The sequence below is a fragment of the Temnothorax americanus genome, unplaced genomic scaffold, assembly GCF_048541705.1.
Source record: "Temnothorax americanus isolate GAGA-0224 unplaced genomic scaffold, ASM4854170v1 Scaffold102, whole genome shotgun sequence".
NCBI classification, from domain to species: Eukaryota; Metazoa; Arthropoda; class Insecta; order Hymenoptera; family Formicidae; genus Temnothorax; species Temnothorax americanus.
Window position 1 is genome coordinate 300,620 of NW_027509234.1, and position 22,047 is coordinate 322,666.

Consider the following 22,047-nt stretch of genomic DNA (forward strand, 5'->3'; position numbering starts at 1 on the left):
TTGTTAAGTAAGGAAGGAAAGGATTTTTAGAAGTCAGAGGAACAGCTACGCATAAATAAAATATATCACCTATATGTATATTAATATTGTTATTTTATTTCAAAGTAAATTAAAAGAAGTACGATATAAAAGTATGATATAAAAGTTATATATTATTTCTCATAGTAATGAATTTGGATTCCGGTGATTTTTTTATCTTCTCCAGCTGCGCCTCTGCCTCTTCCTCTACCTCCACCTCGTCCTCTGCCACTGCCTCTGCCTCTGCCTCTGCCTCTGCCTCTGCCTCTCCCTCGCATCGCGTTGTATACCGCCCGCACCAACGAGCTTAACGTTTCAGGCTGTAACAAAAATAAATATTTTAAGTAAAATGACATTTTCGTGTATATATATATACGTAAATAAATTTCATTATTAACACTTTGTCGAACGCTGTCACGTATGCGTCACATGTGATATGTGCGATTGCAAAGTGTTAATAATCATTATCAATAATGATAAGAAATTATCCCATTATTTCAACACTTACGTTTAATACGATCGGCTGAGTCGCCGTCGGAGCCGTTGCTGTGGTCGACATCGTCGCCGTGGCTATGGGCGCCGTTACGACCGCCGGGGTCGTCGTTGACGTCGTGGCTCTAGAGGCCGTCGCGGCCGCCGTCGGCATCGTGATCGTGAGGGCCGTCACGGGCCTCGGGGTCGTCGTTGCTGTCGTCGGCATCGTGGCCGTAGGAGCCGTCGCGGCCGTCGTCGGCATCGTGGCCGTGGGGGCCGTCACGATCACGATGCCGACGACAGCAACGACGACCCCGAGGCCCGTGACGGCCCCTCACGATCACGATGCCGACGGCGGCCGCGACGGCCTCTAGAGCCACGACGTCAACGACGACCCCGGCGGTCGTAACGGCGCCCATAGCCACGGCGACGATGTCGACCACAGCAACGGCTCCGACGGCGACTCAGCCGATCGTATTAAACGTAAGTGTTGAAATAATGGGATAATTTCTTATCATTATTGATAATGATTATTAACACTTTGCAATCGCACATATCACATGTGACGCATACGTGACAGCGTTCGACAAAGTGTTAATAATGAAATTTATTTACGTATATATATATACACGAAAATGTCATTTTACTTAAAATATTTATTTTTTGTTACAGCCTGAAACGTTAAGCTCGTTGGTGCGGGCGGTATACAACGCGATGCGAGGGAGAGGCAGAGGCAGAGGCAGAGGCAGAGGCAGAGGCAGTGGCAGAGGACGAGGTGGAGGTAGAGGAAGAGGCAGAGGCGCAGCAGGAGAAGATAAAAAAATCACCGGAATCCAAATTCATTACTATGAGAAATAATATATAACTTTTATATCATACTTTTATATCGTACTTCTTTTAATTTACTTTGAAATAAAATAACAATATTAATATACATATAGGTGATATATTTTATTTATGCGTAGCTGTTCCTCTGACTTCTAAAAATCCTTTCCTTCCTTACTTAACAAAAATAGTATTACGTTAACAAATTTTAATTTTTATGTTAATATATTATATATATATATATATATATATATATATATATATATATATATATATATTTAACAACTCGAGATTCGGCACTCGGCGAGACACCGTACGCGATATCCGAAATGCGTGGCATCGTGGCGACGTCGCATAGCCGGCGCGTGCCAAGGCAGCTAGCAGTCATAGACGGAGACAGTAAATCGTAAATCGTATGTCTGTCCTCTCCTCGCTCGAAGCTTGCCGAGGCGCCGGGCCGGCCGAGCGCGGCCGAGCGTGGCCGAGCGAGGCCGCAGCATATCCCCACTAACTGGCTAGTTCGGACACGAACCATTAGCACGGACGCAAACCATGTGCGGTTACCGAGCGAAACGACGTAGTTGATACGCACTTTATCAGGGTGCGCGTCGGAAAATGTGACACAGAAAAATTGACAAAAAATGCCGGGATGGCCTCTCTCAGGTTTCTCTCTGTCACTAGTAAGAGCAGCTTATGGGGAATTTCCGTGGTAACATACTGACAAGGGCTGTGTTCAGAGGTGCCAATGGTGCTGTTTGCCCGCTGCCTGCGCGCCTGGTGGGGACACGCACACAGCTGACGGAGCCGTGTACGTGTGCGCTGGGCGCTCGGCGGCGACCGGCGACTCGGCGCGGCTCGGCCAGCTTCGGGCGGGTAGAAGAGCGCATACATAAGCATAGCCATGCCATAGCCATAGCCTATGGCATGCCGTTTTACTTTTTAATAGCAAACATTTTTAGTATACAAATAAAAACTAATTCTCCAATTTACAATAAAGAGAAAAATGGTTTAGAAACATTATTATTATGTCTAGGCATAAAAATAATTAATTAAAATTATGTCTAGACATAATTTTAATTCGTCAAAGTAAAATTTAACGAAAATTGGATGGCACACCGTTTTACTTTTCAATAGCATAAATAATATTGTACTCGATATAAAAGTTTCGAAAAATAATTGTCTAAGAAAAATTGCGATTTTTATTAATGAATTAAAATTATGTCTAGACATAATAAAAATTGGACGAATTAAAATTATGTCTACACATAATAAAAATTCGGTATTATTTTTATGTCAAGACATAATTTTAATTTATCTAATTTTTATTATGTCTAGACATAATTTTAATTCGTCCAATTTTTATTATGTCTAGACATAATTTTAATTCATCCAATTAAAATTATGTCATAATATAATAAAAATTGATAAGGCGAGCCGTTTTACTTTTTAATAACATAATAAATATTCCATTCAATACAAAAGATAGAATAATAATTGTCTTAAGAAAAATCGCGATTCTTATTAATGAATTAAAATTATGTCTAGACATAATAAAAATTGGCTGAATTAAAATTATGTGTACACATAATTTTAATTCATTTTTATTATGTCTAGACATAATAAAAATGGGATGAATTAAAATTATATCTAGACATAATTTTAATTCATGAATAAGAATTGCAATTTTTCTCAGACAATTATTTTTTGAAACGTTTATATCAAGTAAAATATTATTTTTGCTACTGAAAAATAAAACGGCGTTTCACAGCGTTTTATAAAGAAATGTAGCATTATTCTTATGTTAAGACATAATTATAATGCATTTTTATTATGTCTTAACATAATTAAATCTTTCACTTTGCAAAATTTTGAAAAATTGAATGCAATTTCGTAGGAACACATTGAAGGCGTGCATTATTTAAAATGTACAGAATAAATCGCATTTTTAAATTTTGTAATTTACATGCTTCCACAATTTAAGCGTGTCAATTTTTATTATGACATCAGTTATTTAAATTTAGAAGCATTTTATTTTTGCGTTACATTATGAAAGTAAATCACTTTATAAAACCATTCTTAGTAAAGGAAAAAATTTATTCACCTTATTTTTATAAAAGACTATTTCCGTATTACCCACTTTTCTTATTTAAAGCTTAAGAAGGTTTAGATAAATAGTATTTCTTTAAAATATTATCATGTTGAGTCAATAATGCGGTAAACTAAATTTATGTTTCGACACAATAATTTACCGAATAAAAATTCTGTCCAAATATAAAAATAATTTAGAATTTGTATTACGCATCCTGACATTATTTAATTTACTAAATTAAAATTATGCTCAAATACAACGCACAACGTGTATAAAAATAAAACCAGATTTTTATTATAGCAGGACATAATTTTTAATCCTACAATTATTATTATGTCAAGACATAATTAAAATTCAGAATTAAAATTATGTCAAGGCATAATTTTAATTCAACGAATAAAAATTTTATCTAAATACATAAATGTTTAGATGATCAAACTTTGAATTTTAATTATACCCACATAATTTTAATTCATCCAATTTTTATTAGAAAGAATAAAAATTGTATGAATTAAAATTATGTCTTGACATAATAAAAATTGTATGAATTAAAATTATGTCTAGACATAATAAAAATTGGATGAATTAAAATTACGTCTGACATAAAAATAAATCCGCATTTTTATTATGTGTACACATAATTTTAATTCATACAATTTTTATTATGTCTACACATAATTTTAATTCAGCCAATTTTTATTATAATTCCGCATTTTTATTATGTGTACACATAATTTTTCTTCATACCTCGGTCGAAAGTACGTACTTTCGTCCCTAATAGCAGGGACGAAAGTTTAACATTTACTCCCTGTGAAAAGTACACGCACGCTCTCTATAACTTTAAACCTTAACGCCCTTTAACCTTAAAAATAGTCATCAATATTGTTCTGTCAATATGTCATCTGATGAATCCGTAGACGAGGAAGAAGTTATACGAAATTTCGATGCAGAAGCGCGATTGATAATAAATACAGATACGTTGCCAAAGAAGTATGTTGATCGATACAATCTTGTTTACGACACGTATAAAAAGTGGCAGATAGAACACAAAACTTCACTGTCAAACTGTGAAGAAAATAATTTGGTTGTGTATTTTAACTTGACTCTTGGAATGTATTTGATGCCTGCCCCCCCCCCCCGACCAGCAGCACTCGCTTCGCTCGTGCCGCAAATGTCGGGGGCAGGCATCAAAAACATGCTTATTAACATTTAAAGTTAAAAAAAGTAAAATTAATAACGTACTTTCGACCGGCTATGAAGAAAAATCGTATACACTACGCGGGCCAAAAGTTGAAATCTCGGTCCTGCTCGTCATGATGCCCTCGGCTTCGCCTCGCGGCATCATGACGCGCAGGGCCGAAAATTCAACTTTCGGCCCTTGTAGTGTAATATACTATTACACAAAAGTTCTTTGATTTAAAACCATTTACATAACAATAAAAAAAATTTGTATCATTCTATCTGCAAGATTATTTATTAATTATCTTCTCTCTCCTTTTTTCTCCTTTCCTCCCTCCCAGAAAAAAGGAAGAAGAAAGAGAAAGGGAATGGTTATAATATGTTGTGTGCAAATATATAAACATTATTAAATCATTTTAATTAATCAGATCTTATTTTATAAACAAAAATCTCAATCTTTTCTTCTTAAAAACTCATTAACATTATGGCGCTATTAATCGTCATCCGTGAACGTATTAAAAGAATAATGTGTACATGCTTATTATGTACATACATCGCACATTCATTCAAATATGTGCTTCAATGCAGTTGTGAGACCGCTGAAAATGTACAAGAAAATATATGCCTACTTAAGTTCATATATATATCACATATATTCAAATGTGCACGTATGTCCATATGTGAGAGCTGCGAATGGGACTTGAGAGAAAAACTAGTTTTGCGTGTGTACGTGTGACTGAAATCTGAACTCGCTTTGCGAAAAAAGTGACATTTTTGCTGTTGAGATTTCGAGGTCTCAAGATTGACTGTATTGATCTTAATCAGACAGGTTGCAAATTACGCGCGCGATAAAAATTATGTAAAAAAAAGACGATACATGTTTTATTATGCCTATAGTTTCTAAGATATCTTAATTAAAAGTTTGATTTTGATGTAAAAACTCCAGATAAGCTTAGTAGTACCATGTTGTAATGACTATGTTAATATAATCGTAGTGAATATAGTCATATTTTTTAGCTTTGGCATCACAGTACCGTACCGCTTGATAAATGTATGTTGATACATTAATCCAGTATAACACTCCAATAAAATACGTTGCATATCATTATGTATCAAACTTACTCTGCCATAAGGTATTCCAGTAGTTGTGTTAAATGCTGGTAAAAATCTAAATCCTAAATCTTTAGCCAAGTCCAAAAGTTCTCCTCTATACCATGGCATTATATCGGCTCTCTGTTGTAAATATTCGGCCAATATATGACCACTAAGAAGACCTCTGTAAAAAAACAGCAAAACAGATACCATTTAACATAAAAATCTTATAATAAATAATGTTTATTTTTAAGTAAACACTTGATATATAAAAGCTTTGATTTTGATTGCAATAGTCTCACTTACCCAAGCATTCTAATATTTGTTTCAAATAAGGAAACAATAACATCTGTATCAAAGCTTACATCTCTAGCAACAAGTTTGACTGCATTTTCGAATTCTTCCAAATCCCCCAGTACCTAATATATATAAAATAAAATTAATATATAAGTAGAATTAGTACTACGTGTCATTGATATATCAAACAATATTTGTTGTTACAACTTACCACTAATGTATCCAGTGTATCTACCAAAGTAAGTGAAAAACTGCAAATAATAGTACGCAAATTAGAATAAGTTATGTTATCAGTAGCAATATTAATATTAATAAGAAGTAATAATTATCAAGAATTTAACAGAAGCATAAAGTTATTACAGAAATATAATCAATTCATATTTCATATAGATACTTTTATAAATAATTTAGTTTCTTACTTTCCCAATGTAGAATCTATATCACCCCTATTCGGTTCAGAGCCTCTATATCGTCCTTTGCAGCTTAATGGCATCAGTTCATCAGCAGGATATGCATTATCCTTGAAAAAAATTATAACAATTACAAGTAAGTGAAATACGACAGGCTGTTCTGTAACTCTTAACGACAGTTTTGTTATCGTTATATTGTCGTTGCGCAGCTTTCTTATCATATGTAATACCTGCGCAACGCAAATAAAACAATAACAAAACTGTCGTTAAGAGTTACAGAATTCCACTTCTGCTGGACTGGATCTTAATTGTCTAGTAATATTGTTCGCGTGAAATTTATATGGTTACCCAAGATCTTAAAATCTTGGGTTACTCGCAACTCGTCGCGTCGCGTAAGAGTCACGGTGCGGTCTCGCTTCGTGTATACTTTGCGCGAGACACTACCGTGTCTCTTGATATTCTTCGCAAATCACGGGCTATTACTTTCCGACTTGAAATGCAATCTCAACTAAAGTTAGAACAGCACAATCACATAATTAAATTGATATCAATTTAATTACGCTAACGCAATTCGTTAGCATATTAGCAAAGTTTAGGCTATATAGCAACTATGTAGAAAATGATACAGAATATATAGAAAATGTTACGAAAAATAATATCCCAATCACTTCCCTCATGAACTAATTAGAGGCATGTGATAATATTTGTCGCAACAACAGGTTAATAATAGACATATAACAATCATTTTCAAGTGTTATGAAAAGCTTACTTATATCTATCTATATTAGAATGTCTATTTTGGCTCAATATGAAAAGCAGGAAGTAACAATTTTTTAAAGAATGGTTTTCCCTTATATATGTTACGGGCAATTTGATTAATCCGGTCATTATGCATAATGGCCGGGCATTATGCATAATGCCCGCTTCTTTCGGGACATTTGAATAATAAAAGCAAAAATGTTCAAATTAATCAAACTGACCGGTCATTATGCATAATGCCCACAGACAAGTGGGAAATGTGATTAACATATTAAAATATCTTTTTAAAAAAAATGGCAGTCTGTCTATAATTTCAACTTTCTTACTTACAATGAGTTCATGCACTAAAATATTTTATATTTTGTGTTTAAACATAATTTATAACAGACAAATTAATAAATTATTTGGTAAATGTGCCGAATAGTGGCCTTCTCACCGATTTCGTTAAACTTAGGCTTAATCGACGCGTTTTTGCACAAAACAACCGAATCTGACAGAAAAAAGTGTCGCTCTGCCCCGCGAAGCGAGATGTAGGTTAGTGACGCGCTTTAAACAGTTACATAGATTAGTTGACGCGCTTTAAAAATATTTAACTGTTTAAAGCGCGTCACTAACCTACATAGGTTAGATGACGCGCTTTAAATAGTTAAATACAAAATATCTGCTCGCGTAAACGTAGTAACCGTTCACTATATACGAAAAATAATGTATAGGTTAGATAGCTTAAGATTGCCGGGAAAATCAACTCAAATGAGATGATTTATCAAAATGACCATTTAGCATTGGGAAATATGCATAATGACCGGGCAATTTGATTAATTCTTCTCTATTAATCATATTGGCCGAACAAATTGGGAATTATGCATAATGCCCGGCCATTATGCATAATGCCCAATTTATCAAATTGCCCGTAACATATACACACTTTAGCTATTTATAACTTATATTTACATATATATAAGATATTACTATTATTAACCAGTATAATTAACTGTACGTTACTTGTGTGAGATGAAAAATACACTCCAGTCTTAGAAATTCACAGAGTAAAACTTTTTTATCGATCAAAAATGCTACATAAATTGTTTTACTTAAAGAAAAATCTTTGCATTTATCTTAATCTAGAAAATATATAGAATATTATCACAATCTTTATTTAATTGTAAATCATAAAAAAAAGACAAAAAAATTGAGATAATATTGGAGTGCAAAATACACCACATGTGAGTAATTATGTAAAAAAAACTTACCTATGCAAGTAATATAGGGTTAATTACATAAACCAAAAATAAAGATATATATATATATATATAAATCACAAATATTACTTACCATGTATGCATTATATGCATGATAAAACATATCCCTCGCTTCCTCTCTATAAAATATAATAGTATGATTACGAAAAGTACAATTCATAATAGAGATTTAATCGTGTAGGGTAGTAAATAATACAAACTTCAAAGTTTCTCTCTCCTCCTTATTCATGTATTCCGATGGATCGTCTTTGGATACAGCCCATAATGCCTGTATGCTACATCCCACAAACAACAGTCCCCAAATAAGACCATCGCAAGCCATTGTTTGCTAAAAAAATAAATTCTCCTTTTTTGTCAAGATCTCAAGCTCTTAGTAGCACACATGGTCCACCAAAAATCTTTCCAACTAATCTATCTCATTTCGATGACCCCATTTTATCACAAAAAATACGAAAAGAGAGTGCACCATGTGAGTTCCCTCGAATCCTTTCTCGTCTCGCTTATTTCTATCTTTTTATACATAGGACGCTATCGTTTCTCTTCAAATTGATGACACGTAGGGTATATCACGTCACATTGAAGGAGGCTTGTGGGGGATTCATGGACCTGCCACTTTGGCTGATCAAATGGCACAAATAGACGTAACTCTCATGAAATTATTCGGTTGCGAGCGATTTAAGATCAATAATCTTTCGTCGAGTCTCTTTCCTAGTAATCGGTAAGACATCAGAATTCATTAGAATGTAATTAGCGAGCGGAAGCAAGAATTTGTAGGACGAACTGTGTTGTCACCGGGAGATATAAACAGCAGGCGATAGGGACAGCTGATTGTGTATTTTCATCAAGGCCAGATGTGGCTGCGGTCGATTCGCCGAGATGGTTTTTCGTTTTGTAATGCGACATGCACGAGTTTCACCAATATGTTCTCTCCTCGCGAATTCGCTCGCTCTCTCCTGGATGATCTCAACTATTTCCACAATAACACATTGATTCCTCGTGCTTCGCCCTATTAACTCACATGACAAGTGGCGGTGATCTCTTCACATTTGACACGATTATCGCCATTTAATAACCTCTAACTAATCTCTCGAAACGAGTGACCGACTGTATTACCTGGTAGTAGTGGTATACTGGTATACTGTATACTGTATATACTGTGGTAGTTGTATGACATACATATGTATGCATCATAGACATATTATATCTAGACCGAGCATATGCTCAAATTTGAGGAGTGGGGGTATAGGCGACGTAGAAAGAGAGACACTCTGTTGTGTGGCTGTTCGTTCTCTCTCGTTTCGCGCATGCGTACGCAAAATAAGCGTGATGGGAGGGAGGCATTAAGAGGAGCGAGGTGGAACAAGGGACAAGGAACTGAAACGACTGAAACAGAACGGCTAGAAGTGCTGAAATTGGTTATGGCCGTATAAGTGCGTATAAGCGGAAACCGCGTTGTGCAAAGTGAAGTGCTGGAACGCGTACAACGTGCGTGAACGTGCGGAGTTTGGTACTTTTGGCAGGTTACGATCGACCGATCGCTCGTCCGTCGACCGACTCGCCGACCGGGACCGACACGGAGGCCGGATATCACGGTGCGCGAAATCGCGACAGGTGTCCCGAGCCCGTGGACCAGTGGCACGAGGGAGGAGACCCGACGACGACGAGGACGCGCGCGCGCGCGAGCGAGAGCAAGAGCAAGAGCGTGAGCGAGAGAAAACGACGACGACGACCGAGGCCGAGGGAGTGACACGCGACGTGGTGCGTGCCGTGCGTGGTGGCCGTGGTGGTGCGTCCGTCCGCCCGCTCGCCCATCCCTACATCCCGTACCCGCGGCACGGTGCGGCAGTTACGGCACAGGACCCACGGAACCCGCAGGACCCAGAGAACGCGCGACGCACGTACGGCGTCGGGGACGCGCGCGCGCACCCACACACACAGGCACGCGGGCACAAACGCAAACGCAGTTCGGAGGAGCTTGGCTGAAATTGCCAAAGTGTGGCTAAAATTGCAAAAAATGGTGAATTGCTATATATGTTGGAAAGAATTCGATTCTTCGTTTCCACGACGATTTCACAGGTAATGTGTAAATCTGGAAGTGGTTAGATGTTATCACATGTGTATTTTTTTATATAAAAATATTATACGTCTCGGAATTAACATCTCGACGATTGATCTAAAAAGTACTGTGTCCGACAAACCAAGTTGGCTCGCAGTTTTTCATATCGGATGTTCATATCGGAAAGATCAAACGATGTTAAATATTGTAAAGTCGGTTTAAAGTAATTATTTCTGTTAATAATCACTGGCGGAATAAATATATTATTCGGTATAAAAATATTCTTCAGCTTTAATTTAAAATAATGTATAGTATTATGTTTAGTTTTCCGAAAGATGCAGAAAGGCGAGAAAAATGGTTTGCTAGCATTGGGTACACTATCAGTGCTTACAAAAATGCAAGAATTTGCAGTGATCATTTTGCACAGAAAGATTATTATTACTGTGGCACACCTGTACCATGTAAAAGATTATACAAAACTGCAATTCCATCTATTTTTATGCAAAGGTAACAATAGACTTTTCAATAAGATAAGATTACGATTTTTTTTTTAAATAAATTATACTTTTATTAAGGTTATATTATTTATTGTTATTATAGTAAAAGGTTATTACATAAAAATTGTACATATAGATATACATATATTTTATACATAAAGCATCAGATATAAAGAAATGTTTTTTGTTTCATATAGATCTCGTCAAAACAAAGAAAACTCAAGCAATATAACAAACACACAAGACAATCAAGATTCAATAATGGATATTAAACATGATACTACTAATGGTGACAATAATACTACAAACGGAGAAAACACAAGCAATATAACAAACACACAAGACAGTCAAGACTTAATAATGGGTATCGAACATGATACTAATAATGGTGACAATAATACTAGTAATGGAGCAATACTTTCAAAAAAAAATAGCAGTGGGAAAAGGTGAGACAAACACAAAAATAAACATTCTAATTTGTTCCAATTTGCAAATATTATAAATAAACTTTTGTTTCAGAAAACGATGTAATATTGACGAAGTTGAAAAGGTTTTCGTCAAAACTGGTAAACATAATATAGAATGTTTAAAAAAAACAGAGTTCACTAGTAATGCTTGGATAACATTTATAAAATATCTACGATATAATAGATATTTAAACAAAATGTCTGTTGCACGAAAATCAAAATTAGAAAAAAAATTAATATCGCTGCAATCTATGACACAAATGTTGAAAGCTAAAAATTTGGTAACAGAAGATGTTGCAAATGCCCTGAAGGTTAGTAATTAATAATGCTTTGAAACTGCAGATTTTTATGTATTTCGTAATTAACGAATAACTTAAAATACTTGTAAATTATATTTCAGTTAACAGTAATTGTTACGAATATAAAATTATAATTAAAGGTCAAGCTCGTGTGTGTCAAATAATAAATAGGTTGCCGGCCAATAACGAGCAATGTTAGACGTTAAAATTTCAAAATTTATTAATGTAACATTACAAATGGTACGTTTCGGCAACACTGTGCCTTCCTCAGCCAATTTTAACAATTAATTGAAATGCCACGAATCATGTACTCTTGACACATGATTCGTGGCATTTCAATTAATTGTTAAAATTGGCTGAGGAAGGCACAGTGTTGCCGAAACGTACCATTTGTAATGTTACATTAATAAATTTTGAAATTTTAACGTCTAACATTGCTCGTTATTGGCCGGCAACCTATTTATTATATAAAAATATAACATAAAAATGTGCAGTTCATATTGATATTTGTACAGAAGTCATTTAATAGATTGCCAACCAGCAAGTATTATACTTAAGTATTTGTTAATATAAGCACTGCTGAGATTAAAATTGTATTTAGGACGGCAGTGCTGAAATTAAAATTGTATTTAGGACAATAATAAGAGTAAATGTAGATATAATATAAAGAAAGTAGGTAAAGAATAGTATGTAATTATGTAAATGTAAAAATAATTATGTAAATCTTAAAAGTTAAAATAACAATTAAGAAAGTAAGAAAGTAAAGAAAAGTAAGTAATTATGTAAATGTAAAAGTAATTAGGTAAATGTAAGAAGTTAAAATAACAAGTTTCTTCTTATTTTATTTCGAAATTGTATATAAACGTATAGAGAACCCGAATACTTCGGTAAAGTATAAATGATGTAATTTATCACGTTACGGGTGGTAAATGAGATAATATCGTAATGTCTTATAGGATGTAGTGCCTGGTCCTGTAGAAGAATTACTAAGAAGACTTTTAAATGAGCGAAAGCCAAAAGTTTTTCCACACGCTTTGAGATGTTTTGCTTGTACGCTCCATTTTCACTCCCCTGCGGCATATTCATTCCTAAGAAAAACGTTTTTAAAATGTCTTCCACATCCAACTACTATTCGAACATGGATGCGAAATATTAGTAGCGACTCCGGTATATCTGACCAAGCATTAAAAACCGTACGCAATGTAGTTCGAAATGCTCGCGAAAAAAATAAGAAAATAGTGTTTAATTTAACTTTCGATGAAATGAGTATTAGAAAAAGTGTTGATTGGGATGGACAAAAATCACATGGTTTTGTTGACATCGGTGCCATTGCTAAAGATAAAGTGCCGCTTGCTAGTGAAATTTTTGTCTTTATGTTAGTTGCAATAAACCAGAATTTTAAACTTCCAATTGCGTATTACTTCACTGATAAATTAAATGGCCGTGAAAAAGCAAAGTTATTAAAGACTATTTTATGTGCACTTCATGAAAACGATCTAGATATTGTCAGTATTACGTTTGATGGAGTATCTTCCAATATATCTATGTGTGAAGAATTGGGCGCACGTTTGAAACAAACTGAAATTGAACAGATTGTACCATATTTTGTCCATCCCGCTGATGAGTCTAAACGTATATATGTTTTTTATGACGCGTGTCACATGATAAAACTTGTTAGAAATGCACTTGGTAAGGAAGACTTAAGTGATAACGAAAATCATATAATTAGTTGGAAATTTATACGGCAATTAGTTTCGTTACAAGACGCGGAAAAATTACACCTTGCGACTAAAGTTAGAAGTAGACATGTATACTTTTACAACGAAAAAATGAAAGTACATTTAGCAGCACAAGTTTTCAGTAATTCGGTAACTGCTGCACTTGGGTTTGGAGAATATGACTTAAAATTACCTCATTTTGCCGGAGCTTCAGCAACCGCGACATTTTGCAAGACATTTAACGACGTATTTGACATATTAAATTCTAAAAATTTAAATAATAAAACAGAAACCAAACGAGCAATAACGAAAGATAAAATACGTATTCTAAAAGATAACATTGAGAGGTTTGTTTTATATATTAAATCTTTAAAAATTAAAGACGTTCCTGTACTTCAAAGTGTACGAAAAACAGGCTTTATTGGGTTTGTTATTGATTTACAAAATAGTATTGCTTTAGCAGAACAGCTATTTAATGAAAATACAATAGAGTTTTTGTTAACATACAAATTATCCCAAGACCATATTGAAACTTTTTTTTCTTTGATTAGAAGAATGAACGGTTGGAACAATAATCCGAGTGCGAAACAATTCAAAGCATCTTATAGAAAAATATTACATTTAGCAAATGTGTCTGTTCCTTTAAGTGCAAACTGCATTCCACAAGACGACACTGTACTACTTAATGTATCTAATAATGAATCTGTAAGAAACGAGCAAGTAACTGCACATAGTATACAACAAAATGCAGATAATGATTCTGATCAAGATGCTGCAAATGCTATTTTTATGGATCATGATTATTTCAATCAAAACAATAATTGGTTCTTAACTGAATATGCTGAGGAAGTTATTACGTACATGTCTGGATTTGTTGCTAAAACTATTACACATAAAATTGATTGCTTATTTTGTAAACAATTGCTCATTGCAAGCGAGGCACAGAAAGAATCAAACACATTTACTGGTAAACTGTTACAGCGAAAAAATCGCGGTGGTTTGTATGTAGCATCACCTGATGTTATTATAATATGTAAAAACGCAGAAAAAACTTTCAGAAGTAATCAAGACAAATTATTTACAACTAAAAATATATTAAATGTTTTAATATGTCAATCTTTCCGCTCACTTCCTTCATATGTATTTAATACAGATAGACATATTTATGAACAGTCTCCATTGTTTGATCACCGAAGTCAAATAATAAAATTAATTTTGAAAACTTTTTCAACGCGCGTCTTAAACATGACAGTACAACGCTTACAAATTCCACCCGAAGAATAAGAATGAAAAATAATAAATTAACACTTTTTCAAAATCAATAAAATTCGAATTATAATACTGAATAAAATACATATGTTAAAGTTTTCTCTGCTATTTTAAAAGTATATAAACAAAACTACTCTATACATTTTTAATACTACAACACTTAATGTTATATGTTTCTATAACATTAATTGTTAATATTTATTTTATGTTAATGTAACACATTAATACTATAACAGTTTATATGTAAACGATAAGTATATCCTAATAAACACTAAGCAACAGTTCCAATACATCTGTGATTTTATTTTGTATTCAATTATACCTTAATTATTTTATATATTTATTTATAATTATACCTTATTTATATTTATTTGGTATTCAATTAGACTTTATTTTATACATTGCAATTCCCTGAATGAGAATCCTCCGCCTTTCTGCATATCTTTTGGAAAACTATAAACATATAATACTTTACATTATTTTGATTTGAAGTTGAAGAATATTTATATATAATAAATAAATATATATGTGATAAAATCTAACCATACTCAGATTTATTATACATTACCTGTGAAATTGCAATGGAAACGAAGGATTCCATTCTTTGTAACATATGTGGCACTTCATAATTTTCGGCAATTTTAGCCACACTTTTGCTATAAAATATTAAAAATAATTATCACTTAAAATAGTAACGATTTTAAGATTATAATAGCTCATATATATATATATATATATATATATATATATGTATATATATATATATATATATAACAACCAATACATACAACTTGTGTTTATTCCTAATGTTGATGGTATTTACTTTATGCCATAGCTGCAGAACCACAGAGTAATATGCTTTTTACGTCATCTGTTTATAGTATCTATTAACGTTTGATATATATAGTCACCATCTACCATAGAGAAAGAGAGTTTTCACGTTCCCCAGGCACTTTATTTCACTACTTTATTTTATTGGCGTCCTTTTATAAACTTGAATAAATACCGATAAACAAACTCGCCGTAAAAAGCATTATCTTTTTATATGTAAAACGTATAAACGTATTTACTCTGTGGTCCTACAGCAACTTCTAGCCGTTTCATGTTCCAAGTTTTAGTTTCTCGTTCCACCTCGCTCCTCTTTCTTAATACCTCCCTCCCATCACACATATTTTGCGTACGCATGCGCGAAACGAGAGAGAACGAACAGCCACACAACAGAGTGTCTCTCTTTCTACGTGCGCCTATACCCCCACTCCTTAACGCTCGGTCTAGATATAATATGTCTATGGTATGCATACATACATGTAACAGAGCGCTCACGTGACCACGTCATTTGGCCACATGAAAATCGGTCCGTTTCATAAAGCCCGTATCAGACTACCGACTGCGAAGGCCGACCCATTCGTATATGTATTTGACCGGAAATGAATATCCGGGAAAGAATCTACCATATGAAATCGTTTGTATTTCGTATGAAGACTTTTAAAGTGCAATTGAAAAGGTTTGTGAGTCATTCGTTTAATTGTAATTAATTAATTATTTTTACACCATGCATATTTAGCCGAAATAGATAAATTAATAAAAGTTTTTATACGGAATCGTTTGTATTTTGTATGAAGAGTTATGAAGTGTGATTAAAAAGGTTTGTGAGTCACCCAGATAATTTTAATTAAATATTTATAAACTCGGTAATTAGCCGAAATATAGATTTTTAGTTATTTATGTTAAAAGAAGAAGGCGCTAGTGTTCTCGAATGTCCGTCTGCAATCAGAATTAATATAAACGTTTTAAAAATTATTTTATAGTGAAATAAATAAATATACAGACTAATAAGCTTGTAATTATAAGCGATAGTTGCTAATTAAGTTTGTGACTAATATTCTGTCTTGCAGAGGATCTCCGTAACGAGATCAAAGATGTACCAGCTGTGCAGGGTAAAGAGGTTATCTCAAACGCCCTGCCACAGCCCAATTGAGCGACTCAAATGTCATTACCGCTGAGAAGTACTTCTTGCCATTTGAATCAGCATGTCAGAGCTAGTCACTACGGATTGTGGTGACACAGCACTGGACTGCCTGCCGAAGTTAATCGCATATAGCCATCTGGCAATGTGTCTGATTCAACGGAGCCTAACATGCTGCTGATTGTGCGCATTGTCGAGACAATCTGCGGTTGCTTCACCGGTCCACAGACCGATGAGGGTGTGCAACTGCAGATTATTAAAGCTCTGCTGACTGTAATGACAAGCCAGCGGAGGTGTGGAGGTACATGAGAGTACGGTACTGTTAAACAATTCGTACTGTTTACAACGTTTACTTGGCGTCGCGCAACCTGGTGAATCAAACAACAGCCCATGCGACTCTCACGCAGATGATCAATGTGATCTTTGCGCGAATGGAGACTCAGGCGGAGGAAGAGATCGTGAGGCTTGATGGGGAACATCAGCAGGAGAGTTCTGTCATAGCAAACGGCGAAACTGAAGCCAAGGTTAGTCCAGAGAATGCTCCTAGTAATGATAACATTGATTCTCAAACAATTGTCAAGAGTATTCTTGATGTAGTAAAATCCGTGGTGCCATTGGAAGAGAAAGTCAGTTTGGAGAACGGTAGTTCGGAGAACAACGGTGACGAGGCAGCCGCTGAGAATGACAACATGGTAACTGCAAAATTCACCCATGTGCTGCAAAATGATGCAATCCTGGTGTTTCGCGCTCTCTGCAAGCTCTCTATGAAACCGCTGCCGGACGGCACTCCCGATCCAATATCGCACGAGCTCCGTTCCAAGATCTTGTCGCTTCAGTTACTTCTGGGAATCTTGCAGAATGCCGGTCCAATTTTGCGCTCTAACGAGATGTTTGTTATCGCCATTAAACAGTACTTGTGTGTCGTGCTGTCGAAGAATGGCGTGTCTTTGATGCCGGAAGTGTTCGAGCTGTCGTTAGCGCTGTTCCTGGCGCTGCTCGCCCGTTTCAAGATGCACCTCAAGATGCAGATTGAGGTGTTTTTTAAGGAGATCTTTATGAACATCCTCGAGACCTGTAGCAGCTCTTTTGAGCACAAGTGGATGGTCATACATGCGCTTACGAGGATCTGTGCGGATGCCCAGAGCGTCGTCGACATCTACGTTAACTACAATTGCGATCCCAGCAGCGAATCTCTTCGAGAAGCTCGTCAATGATCTCTCTAAGATTGCTCAAGGTTGTCAAGCTCTGGAGCTAGGTGCATCGCCAAATCAGGTGCGTTATAAGAAAGAGGATGACAGGATAGGTGTATTATTTGGAACAGAGAATGTTCTTCGAAACAAGCAATATAAAGTTTGTAGAGTAACATCAAGTTGAAGATGTAACATCATCCGGTATATAATGTCGCGGGCGGTAAGATATTAATAAATAACTATTAACAATTATTATATATTATTTTTTTACAATATAAACGGTTTCTGTTTTAATAGTTTTGTAGAATCGAAGATAAATCGGAAAGTATATAATGCTTAAAAAAAGGGAAAGTTTTCCTGCAAGTTTTAGACAGTAATAAATTGTTCTTTTGATTAATTTCAGATACTACCGATGATATATTAGCGAAATACAGAAGAAAGCGAAGCGCAGCTAGGCGATACAGCTTCGGTCGAAAGCAATCAGTCCCGTACAAAAGAGGTGGAAGATGAAAGACTTTCAATCGATTCGAATAATGTAGAACTCTTATGCTTTTGCAGATGCTAAAAGAAAATTACGTATGGTACTTAGCACTGCTGACCTTCAACACATTCCATGGAATACTTCAGAGGTATTTATTGTATTATTTTTCAATCATGGCGTACAAAACAAAGTGTGATTTTTTTTTATGGATTACTTAATTATTTAATGCTCAAATATTTGCCATATAACATTTTATTACAGAGACATTGTTAGTCGCAGAAAGAAAACGAACTGGTTGCGTTTTTACAACTACAATTGGCAGAAGCTATAAACCTGCAGAATAGAGCATTACTAGCTCATCTTCATGAACTTTACGTTGCGTGCGTCTATTTAATGACGATGGATGTAGAAAGCTCTTCAAATCACTTCGAGAGGATTATCAAAAGCGATCTCCTTATATCGCATATTTAATCAGATGTCGTCAGGGATTGCTGTCGACATTAGCTCACTTAGATAGGTACTGTTTATATATAAATATCATCTTTGTATGTAACGTATAAGTAAATGTAAGATGTTTAAATGTAAGATGTTAACCGTTTAATAATAATATTTTTCAGATTATGCGTGCGAGTTAAGTGCGATCGGGATGCTATCAATAATCATCTTGTATCCGTTTGTGTGAGGGTATTTTTGGAAAAAAGAAGGCTTTTCTCCTGCGTTTCTGCGAAGAGTTTAAAAAGCTTACGTTAGCAGACGAGAAACAGGATCTCGTGGATAATTTTCTAGGGAAGGTCCACGTGGAAATGGATAACGATCTGATCTGGCAATGTACATGAATATAATTATTTATCTCGCAATTGATCTTAACGGAGTGCTCAGAGACGTCTGAACTTATTTCTTATTTTCAGCGGCGAGCGTCAACCAGTTAGATTTGGCGAGTCGTGGTTGAAAGAACCGTCATGGCACGGATATACCACAATGCGCTCTATCTAAATGAAGATGGAGATGTATATAGAGACCAGCTTTTTCACGGTCACATCAAAAAGTTGGCAAAGGTCGTAACTCATCCAAATCACAAGGACCTACACATTTTAAAAGTTCATCATTACGAATGCCACTGGTCATGGGCGCAGGCTGAATTGGCTGTGATATCGGCGTATAAGACTCCTAGGGATAAGTTGCAGTGTGTATTTCGTTGCGCGACTACCATCATGAATCTCCTCTCCATGGCGTCGGAAAGAGGCATACCTGCTGCCGACGATCTGACTCCCGTGCTGGTCTATGTCATAATCAAGGTATGCGATTGAAAAGAGAATTGTGATTTTAGGAAGAAGAGTGATTGTTAACGTGTGCTTAATTTCAGACTAATCCGCCGTCGTTGTATCGACTGTTCAATATGTAGACAGCTTTTACGGGAATCGATTGGAGGGAGAGGAACAACATTGGTGGACGCAGTTCTGCGCCGCGATCGAGTTAAGACAATGGATTAACAGTTTCTCAAGAGTATCACGATAAATAAGATTAGATTCGATGCTGGTGATAATGTAGAAATGTATCATAATCATAATTTGACGATTTCATAAAGAAGAAGACCAATATCTTTGTGTAAAGGTAGCTGAACAGTTTTATGCTTTCAGTATCTTAATTAAAATTCTTAAATAGCCTCTTAAATAGTCTAACTGTTAGTTCTTTGGCACGTTATTATGTAACATTAGCAAAGACTGAATCAGATTATACGTAAAGTGTGGCTTTATCTTTATTTGTAACTCTATTGTACAATTTCACAGGACATCGAAAAAAAAGAAACGTTTAGATATTCTATAATTTAAGTGTAAACAATAAAGAACTTATAGAGATTGATAACCATTTTAGCAGGATAAACTGTGTTGGCGTACTCTTTCTACATGCGTACCTTCCCCAAGAGCCGAGACTCAAACCAGATCCGTGAAAAATATCGCCACTCTCGTGGAGTTTTTGTACAGTTTTACTCTAGGAATATCGCGAGAGAAAGAAAGACTTCGGAGATTTTTATCTGAATCGATCGACATAAAGAGAGAGCATAGTAAAGAAGCTAGCTTTCGAGAATTTGAACGCATAATACTTTGTTATAATACTATGAGCGAATTGGTTTACGTCACTCTGTCAAGTTTTAATATTAAATTACTAATAATATATCGATATCGGTAGTTTAATAATAATAATACATTAAAAAGCGCTCAATTTAAAAGTAGGGCAATCCTAATAAACGACTGTAAAAAAAATTCAAGGTGGAACGCAATGGACAATTAGGCTCATAATTAATTAATTTGGCTCATAATTACTTAAATTTTGCACTAGAAAAATGAATAATTGGTACATTAATAATATATCTCAATTTTATCAGTAATTTCGCTATTTATCATTAACTTTATACATAGATGTATAAAGTTAAGGACAACTATATACATGAACATAATGAGACCGGCGGCGAATCTTTTTTAATACAATACAATGATTAATATAATACGATGGGAAGTTACACAAGTATTTACAAAAAAGTTTCAATTTTTTTCATACCTTCTCCAGTTTCTTCTGGTATGTTATGATTATATATTTCCTCCCTAATTGTCGTATCGACATTTTGTCCGACTTGTGGGGTATTACTAAGTAATATATCTTCTTCTTCATCAGACAATCGGTCTGCTGGATAAACAGAATCTGGACTATGTACATCACTTATAGTAATTAACGATTCACAACTACCATCTCCTTCAGTATTTTTTCGTACAGAAAATACATGTTCTGAGTGTTTTCCAAGGATATACCATTTCAAACGATTTTTTACTTCTACGGGTGTGGGATGATCATATCCACTTCCCATGGATCTTATGTAGGAAAAGAAGTTTTCTAGAATGTCCTGATTTAATCTTCTCGTTAACACATATTTTACGTCAAACATTTCAGATGAGTACTTCTCTTGTAAATGTGCAAACATTTCTTGCAGCGATCTGTTACATAATAAAATTCCTTTCTGGAATTGCAATAAACTCTTTCTTTGCCCAACTCGCATTTCCATCATAAATTCGTTCATATTACTAATAATCTTATTTTGTTCTTCTACGTTAATGCCATAGGCATTTGATACTCCACATTTGTCATATTTAAATTTGCTGTTGAAGACATCAAACCAATCATTGAAAAGTTTTAATATCTCGGATGTATGTTTCCATTGTGTATTGCCAAGAAGACCATTTTCTCCACACCATTTAATGGCTAGTGCATTTTTATTTGAGAAAACTTGAGCTGCTAGTTTCACGTTTTGTCGTTGCGTGCCTCTCGCATCAAGATGTAGTGTACTTAATTTGTGACATATTTTCAAATCACCATTATTCAACGTTAGTAGTTGTTCTAAACATGTTTTGTCCACAAAGTTTTCTTTAATTTTAAATCCAGAATCTAGCAAATTGTTTCTTGCTAATTTCAAAAGGTGCGGAACGTCTGCATAAAAAAATATTTTTAGGGAGTTGTTTGCGGGATGCGTAATGAAACATTGTTTCTCGATATTTGTTGTGATTTTATCCCTGGAACGACTATAATCTTCAACTCCGATATTACAATCTTTCCACAACTTCATGTTGCTTGAACCCATATCGCACGTAACAGCAATAACAGTGTAATCTATTTTATATAGCTCTTGTATGACAGTAAATAAAATATCACGGG

General features: G+C 34.9%; 4 protein-coding genes, 1 long non-coding RNA gene and 1 pseudogene across 15 annotated transcripts; 4 read left to right on the forward strand and 2 right to left on the reverse strand.

Moving 5' to 3' along the window:
• Positions 1 to 76: 76 nt before the first annotated feature.
• Positions 77 to 9,503, reverse strand: LOC143902824 (ER degradation-enhancing alpha-mannosidase-like protein 3). Of its 5 annotated transcripts, none has more exons than XM_077416005.1 (9): positions 9,195 to 9,503; positions 8,869 to 9,110; positions 8,603 to 8,730; positions 8,476 to 8,521; positions 6,394 to 6,494; positions 6,186 to 6,225; positions 5,984 to 6,096; positions 5,708 to 5,861; positions 77 to 338 (listed from the first exon to the last, which is right to left on the reverse strand). In XM_077416005.1, exons 2-9 carry the CDS (start codon positions 8,869 to 8,871, stop codon positions 153 to 155), a joined length of 771 nt encoding a protein of 256 aa, XP_077272131.1. In that variant the 5' UTR covers positions 8,872 to 9,110; positions 9,195 to 9,503; the 3' UTR covers positions 77 to 152. The 5 variants fall into 5 exon arrangements, with proteins under 5 accessions (XP_077272131.1, XP_077272137.1, XP_077272146.1 ...); XM_077416011.1 differs by having other exon boundaries at positions 9,184 to 9,503; XM_077416028.1 differs by lacking the exon at positions 77 to 338 and adding an exon at positions 4,983 to 5,184 and having other exon boundaries at positions 8,869 to 9,494.
• LOC143902891 (uncharacterized) lies at positions 591 to 1,426 on the forward strand. The gene is made up of 2 exons (XM_077416108.1): positions 591 to 975; positions 1,165 to 1,426. The coding sequence occupies exons 1-2, from the start codon at positions 838 to 840 to the stop codon at positions 1,348 to 1,350; spliced, it is 324 nt and encodes a 107-aa protein (XP_077272234.1). The 5' UTR covers positions 591 to 837; the 3' UTR covers positions 1,351 to 1,426.
• Positions 9,504 to 9,657: 154 nt separating the features above from the next.
• LOC143902851 (uncharacterized) lies at positions 9,658 to 13,953 on the forward strand. The gene is made up of 4 exons (XM_077416039.1): positions 9,658 to 10,478; positions 10,783 to 10,965; positions 11,153 to 11,401; positions 11,475 to 13,953. The coding sequence occupies exons 1-4, from the start codon at positions 10,417 to 10,419 to the stop codon at positions 11,743 to 11,745; spliced, it is 765 nt and encodes a 254-aa protein (XP_077272165.1). The 5' UTR covers positions 9,658 to 10,416; the 3' UTR covers positions 11,746 to 13,953.
• A 723-nt stretch (positions 13,954 to 14,676) lies between these two features.
• Positions 14,677 to 15,966, reverse strand: LOC143902897 (uncharacterized). 3 transcript variants are annotated; one of them, XR_013258528.1, is made up of 4 exons: positions 15,627 to 15,966; positions 15,497 to 15,543; positions 15,277 to 15,364; positions 14,677 to 15,161 (listed from the first exon to the last, which is right to left on the reverse strand). It is a non-coding gene; the product is annotated as an uncharacterized LOC143902897 (long non-coding RNA). The 3 variants fall into 3 exon arrangements; XR_013258525.1 differs by having other exon boundaries at positions 15,620 to 15,966; XR_013258526.1 differs by having other exon boundaries at positions 15,601 to 15,966.
• Positions 15,967 to 16,073: 107 nt separating this feature from the next.
• LOC143902867 (brefeldin A-inhibited guanine nucleotide-exchange protein 2 pseudogene) lies at positions 16,074 to 19,030 on the forward strand (annotated as a pseudogene). Of its 4 annotated transcripts, none has more exons than XR_013258522.1 (6): positions 16,074 to 16,212; positions 16,604 to 17,198; positions 17,272 to 17,946; positions 18,268 to 18,493; positions 18,607 to 18,862; positions 18,963 to 19,030. The product of XR_013258522.1 is annotated as a brefeldin A-inhibited guanine nucleotide-exchange protein 2 pseudogene, transcript variant X3 (transcript). The 4 variants fall into 4 exon arrangements; XR_013258523.1 differs by lacking the exon at positions 16,074 to 16,212 and adding an exon at positions 16,236 to 16,353; XR_013258520.1 differs by lacking the exon at positions 16,074 to 16,212 and having other exon boundaries at positions 16,473 to 17,198; positions 17,272 to 18,084.
• A 274-nt stretch (positions 19,031 to 19,304) lies between these two features.
• On the forward strand, positions 19,305 to 20,216 carry LOC143902882 (GTPase-activating protein and VPS9 domain-containing protein 1-like). Its single transcript, XM_077416095.1, has 2 exons — positions 19,305 to 19,640; positions 19,709 to 20,216. The coding sequence occupies exons 1-2, from the start codon at positions 19,305 to 19,307 to the stop codon at positions 19,745 to 19,747; spliced, it is 375 nt and encodes a 124-aa protein (XP_077272221.1). The 3' UTR covers positions 19,748 to 20,216.
• Positions 20,217 to 22,047: the final 1,831 nt, after the last annotated feature.

Bases quoted from the DNA above. Each gene is read 5' to 3' on its own strand.
- LOC143902882 (XM_077416095.1), top strand. From the start codon at position 19,305: ATGGCACGGATATACCACAATGCGCTCTATCTAAATGAAGATGGAGAT. The intron at 19,641-19,708 runs GTATGCGATTGA...GCTTAATTTCAG, and splicing joins TGGTCTATGTCATAATCAAG to ACTAATCCGCCGTCGTTGTA.
- LOC143902824 (XM_077416005.1), bottom strand. The intron at 5,862-5,983 runs GTAAGTGAGACT...GTTTTTTTACAG, and splicing joins ACAAATATTAGAATGCTTGG to AGGTCTTCTTAGTGGTCATA. The intron at 339-5,707 runs GTAAGTTTGATA...TTTTTGTTACAG, and splicing joins CTGGAATACCTTATGGCAGA to CCTGAAACGTTAAGCTCGTT.
- LOC143902851 (XM_077416039.1), top strand. From the start codon at position 10,417: ATGGTGAATTGCTATATATGTTGGAAAGAATTCGATTCTTCGTTTCCA. The intron at 10,479-10,782 runs GTAATGTGTAAA...TATTATGTTTAG, and splicing joins TTTCCACGACGATTTCACAG to TTTTCCGAAAGATGCAGAAA. The intron at 11,402-11,474 runs GTGAGACAAACA...CTTTTGTTTCAG, and splicing joins AAAAATAGCAGTGGGAAAAG to AAAACGATGTAATATTGACG.
- LOC143902891 (XM_077416108.1), top strand. From the start codon at position 838: ATGCCGACGGCGGCCGCGACGGCCTCTAGAGCCACGACGTCAACGACG. The intron at 976-1,164 runs GTAAGTGTTGAA...TTTTTGTTACAG, and splicing joins CTCAGCCGATCGTATTAAAC to CCTGAAACGTTAAGCTCGTT.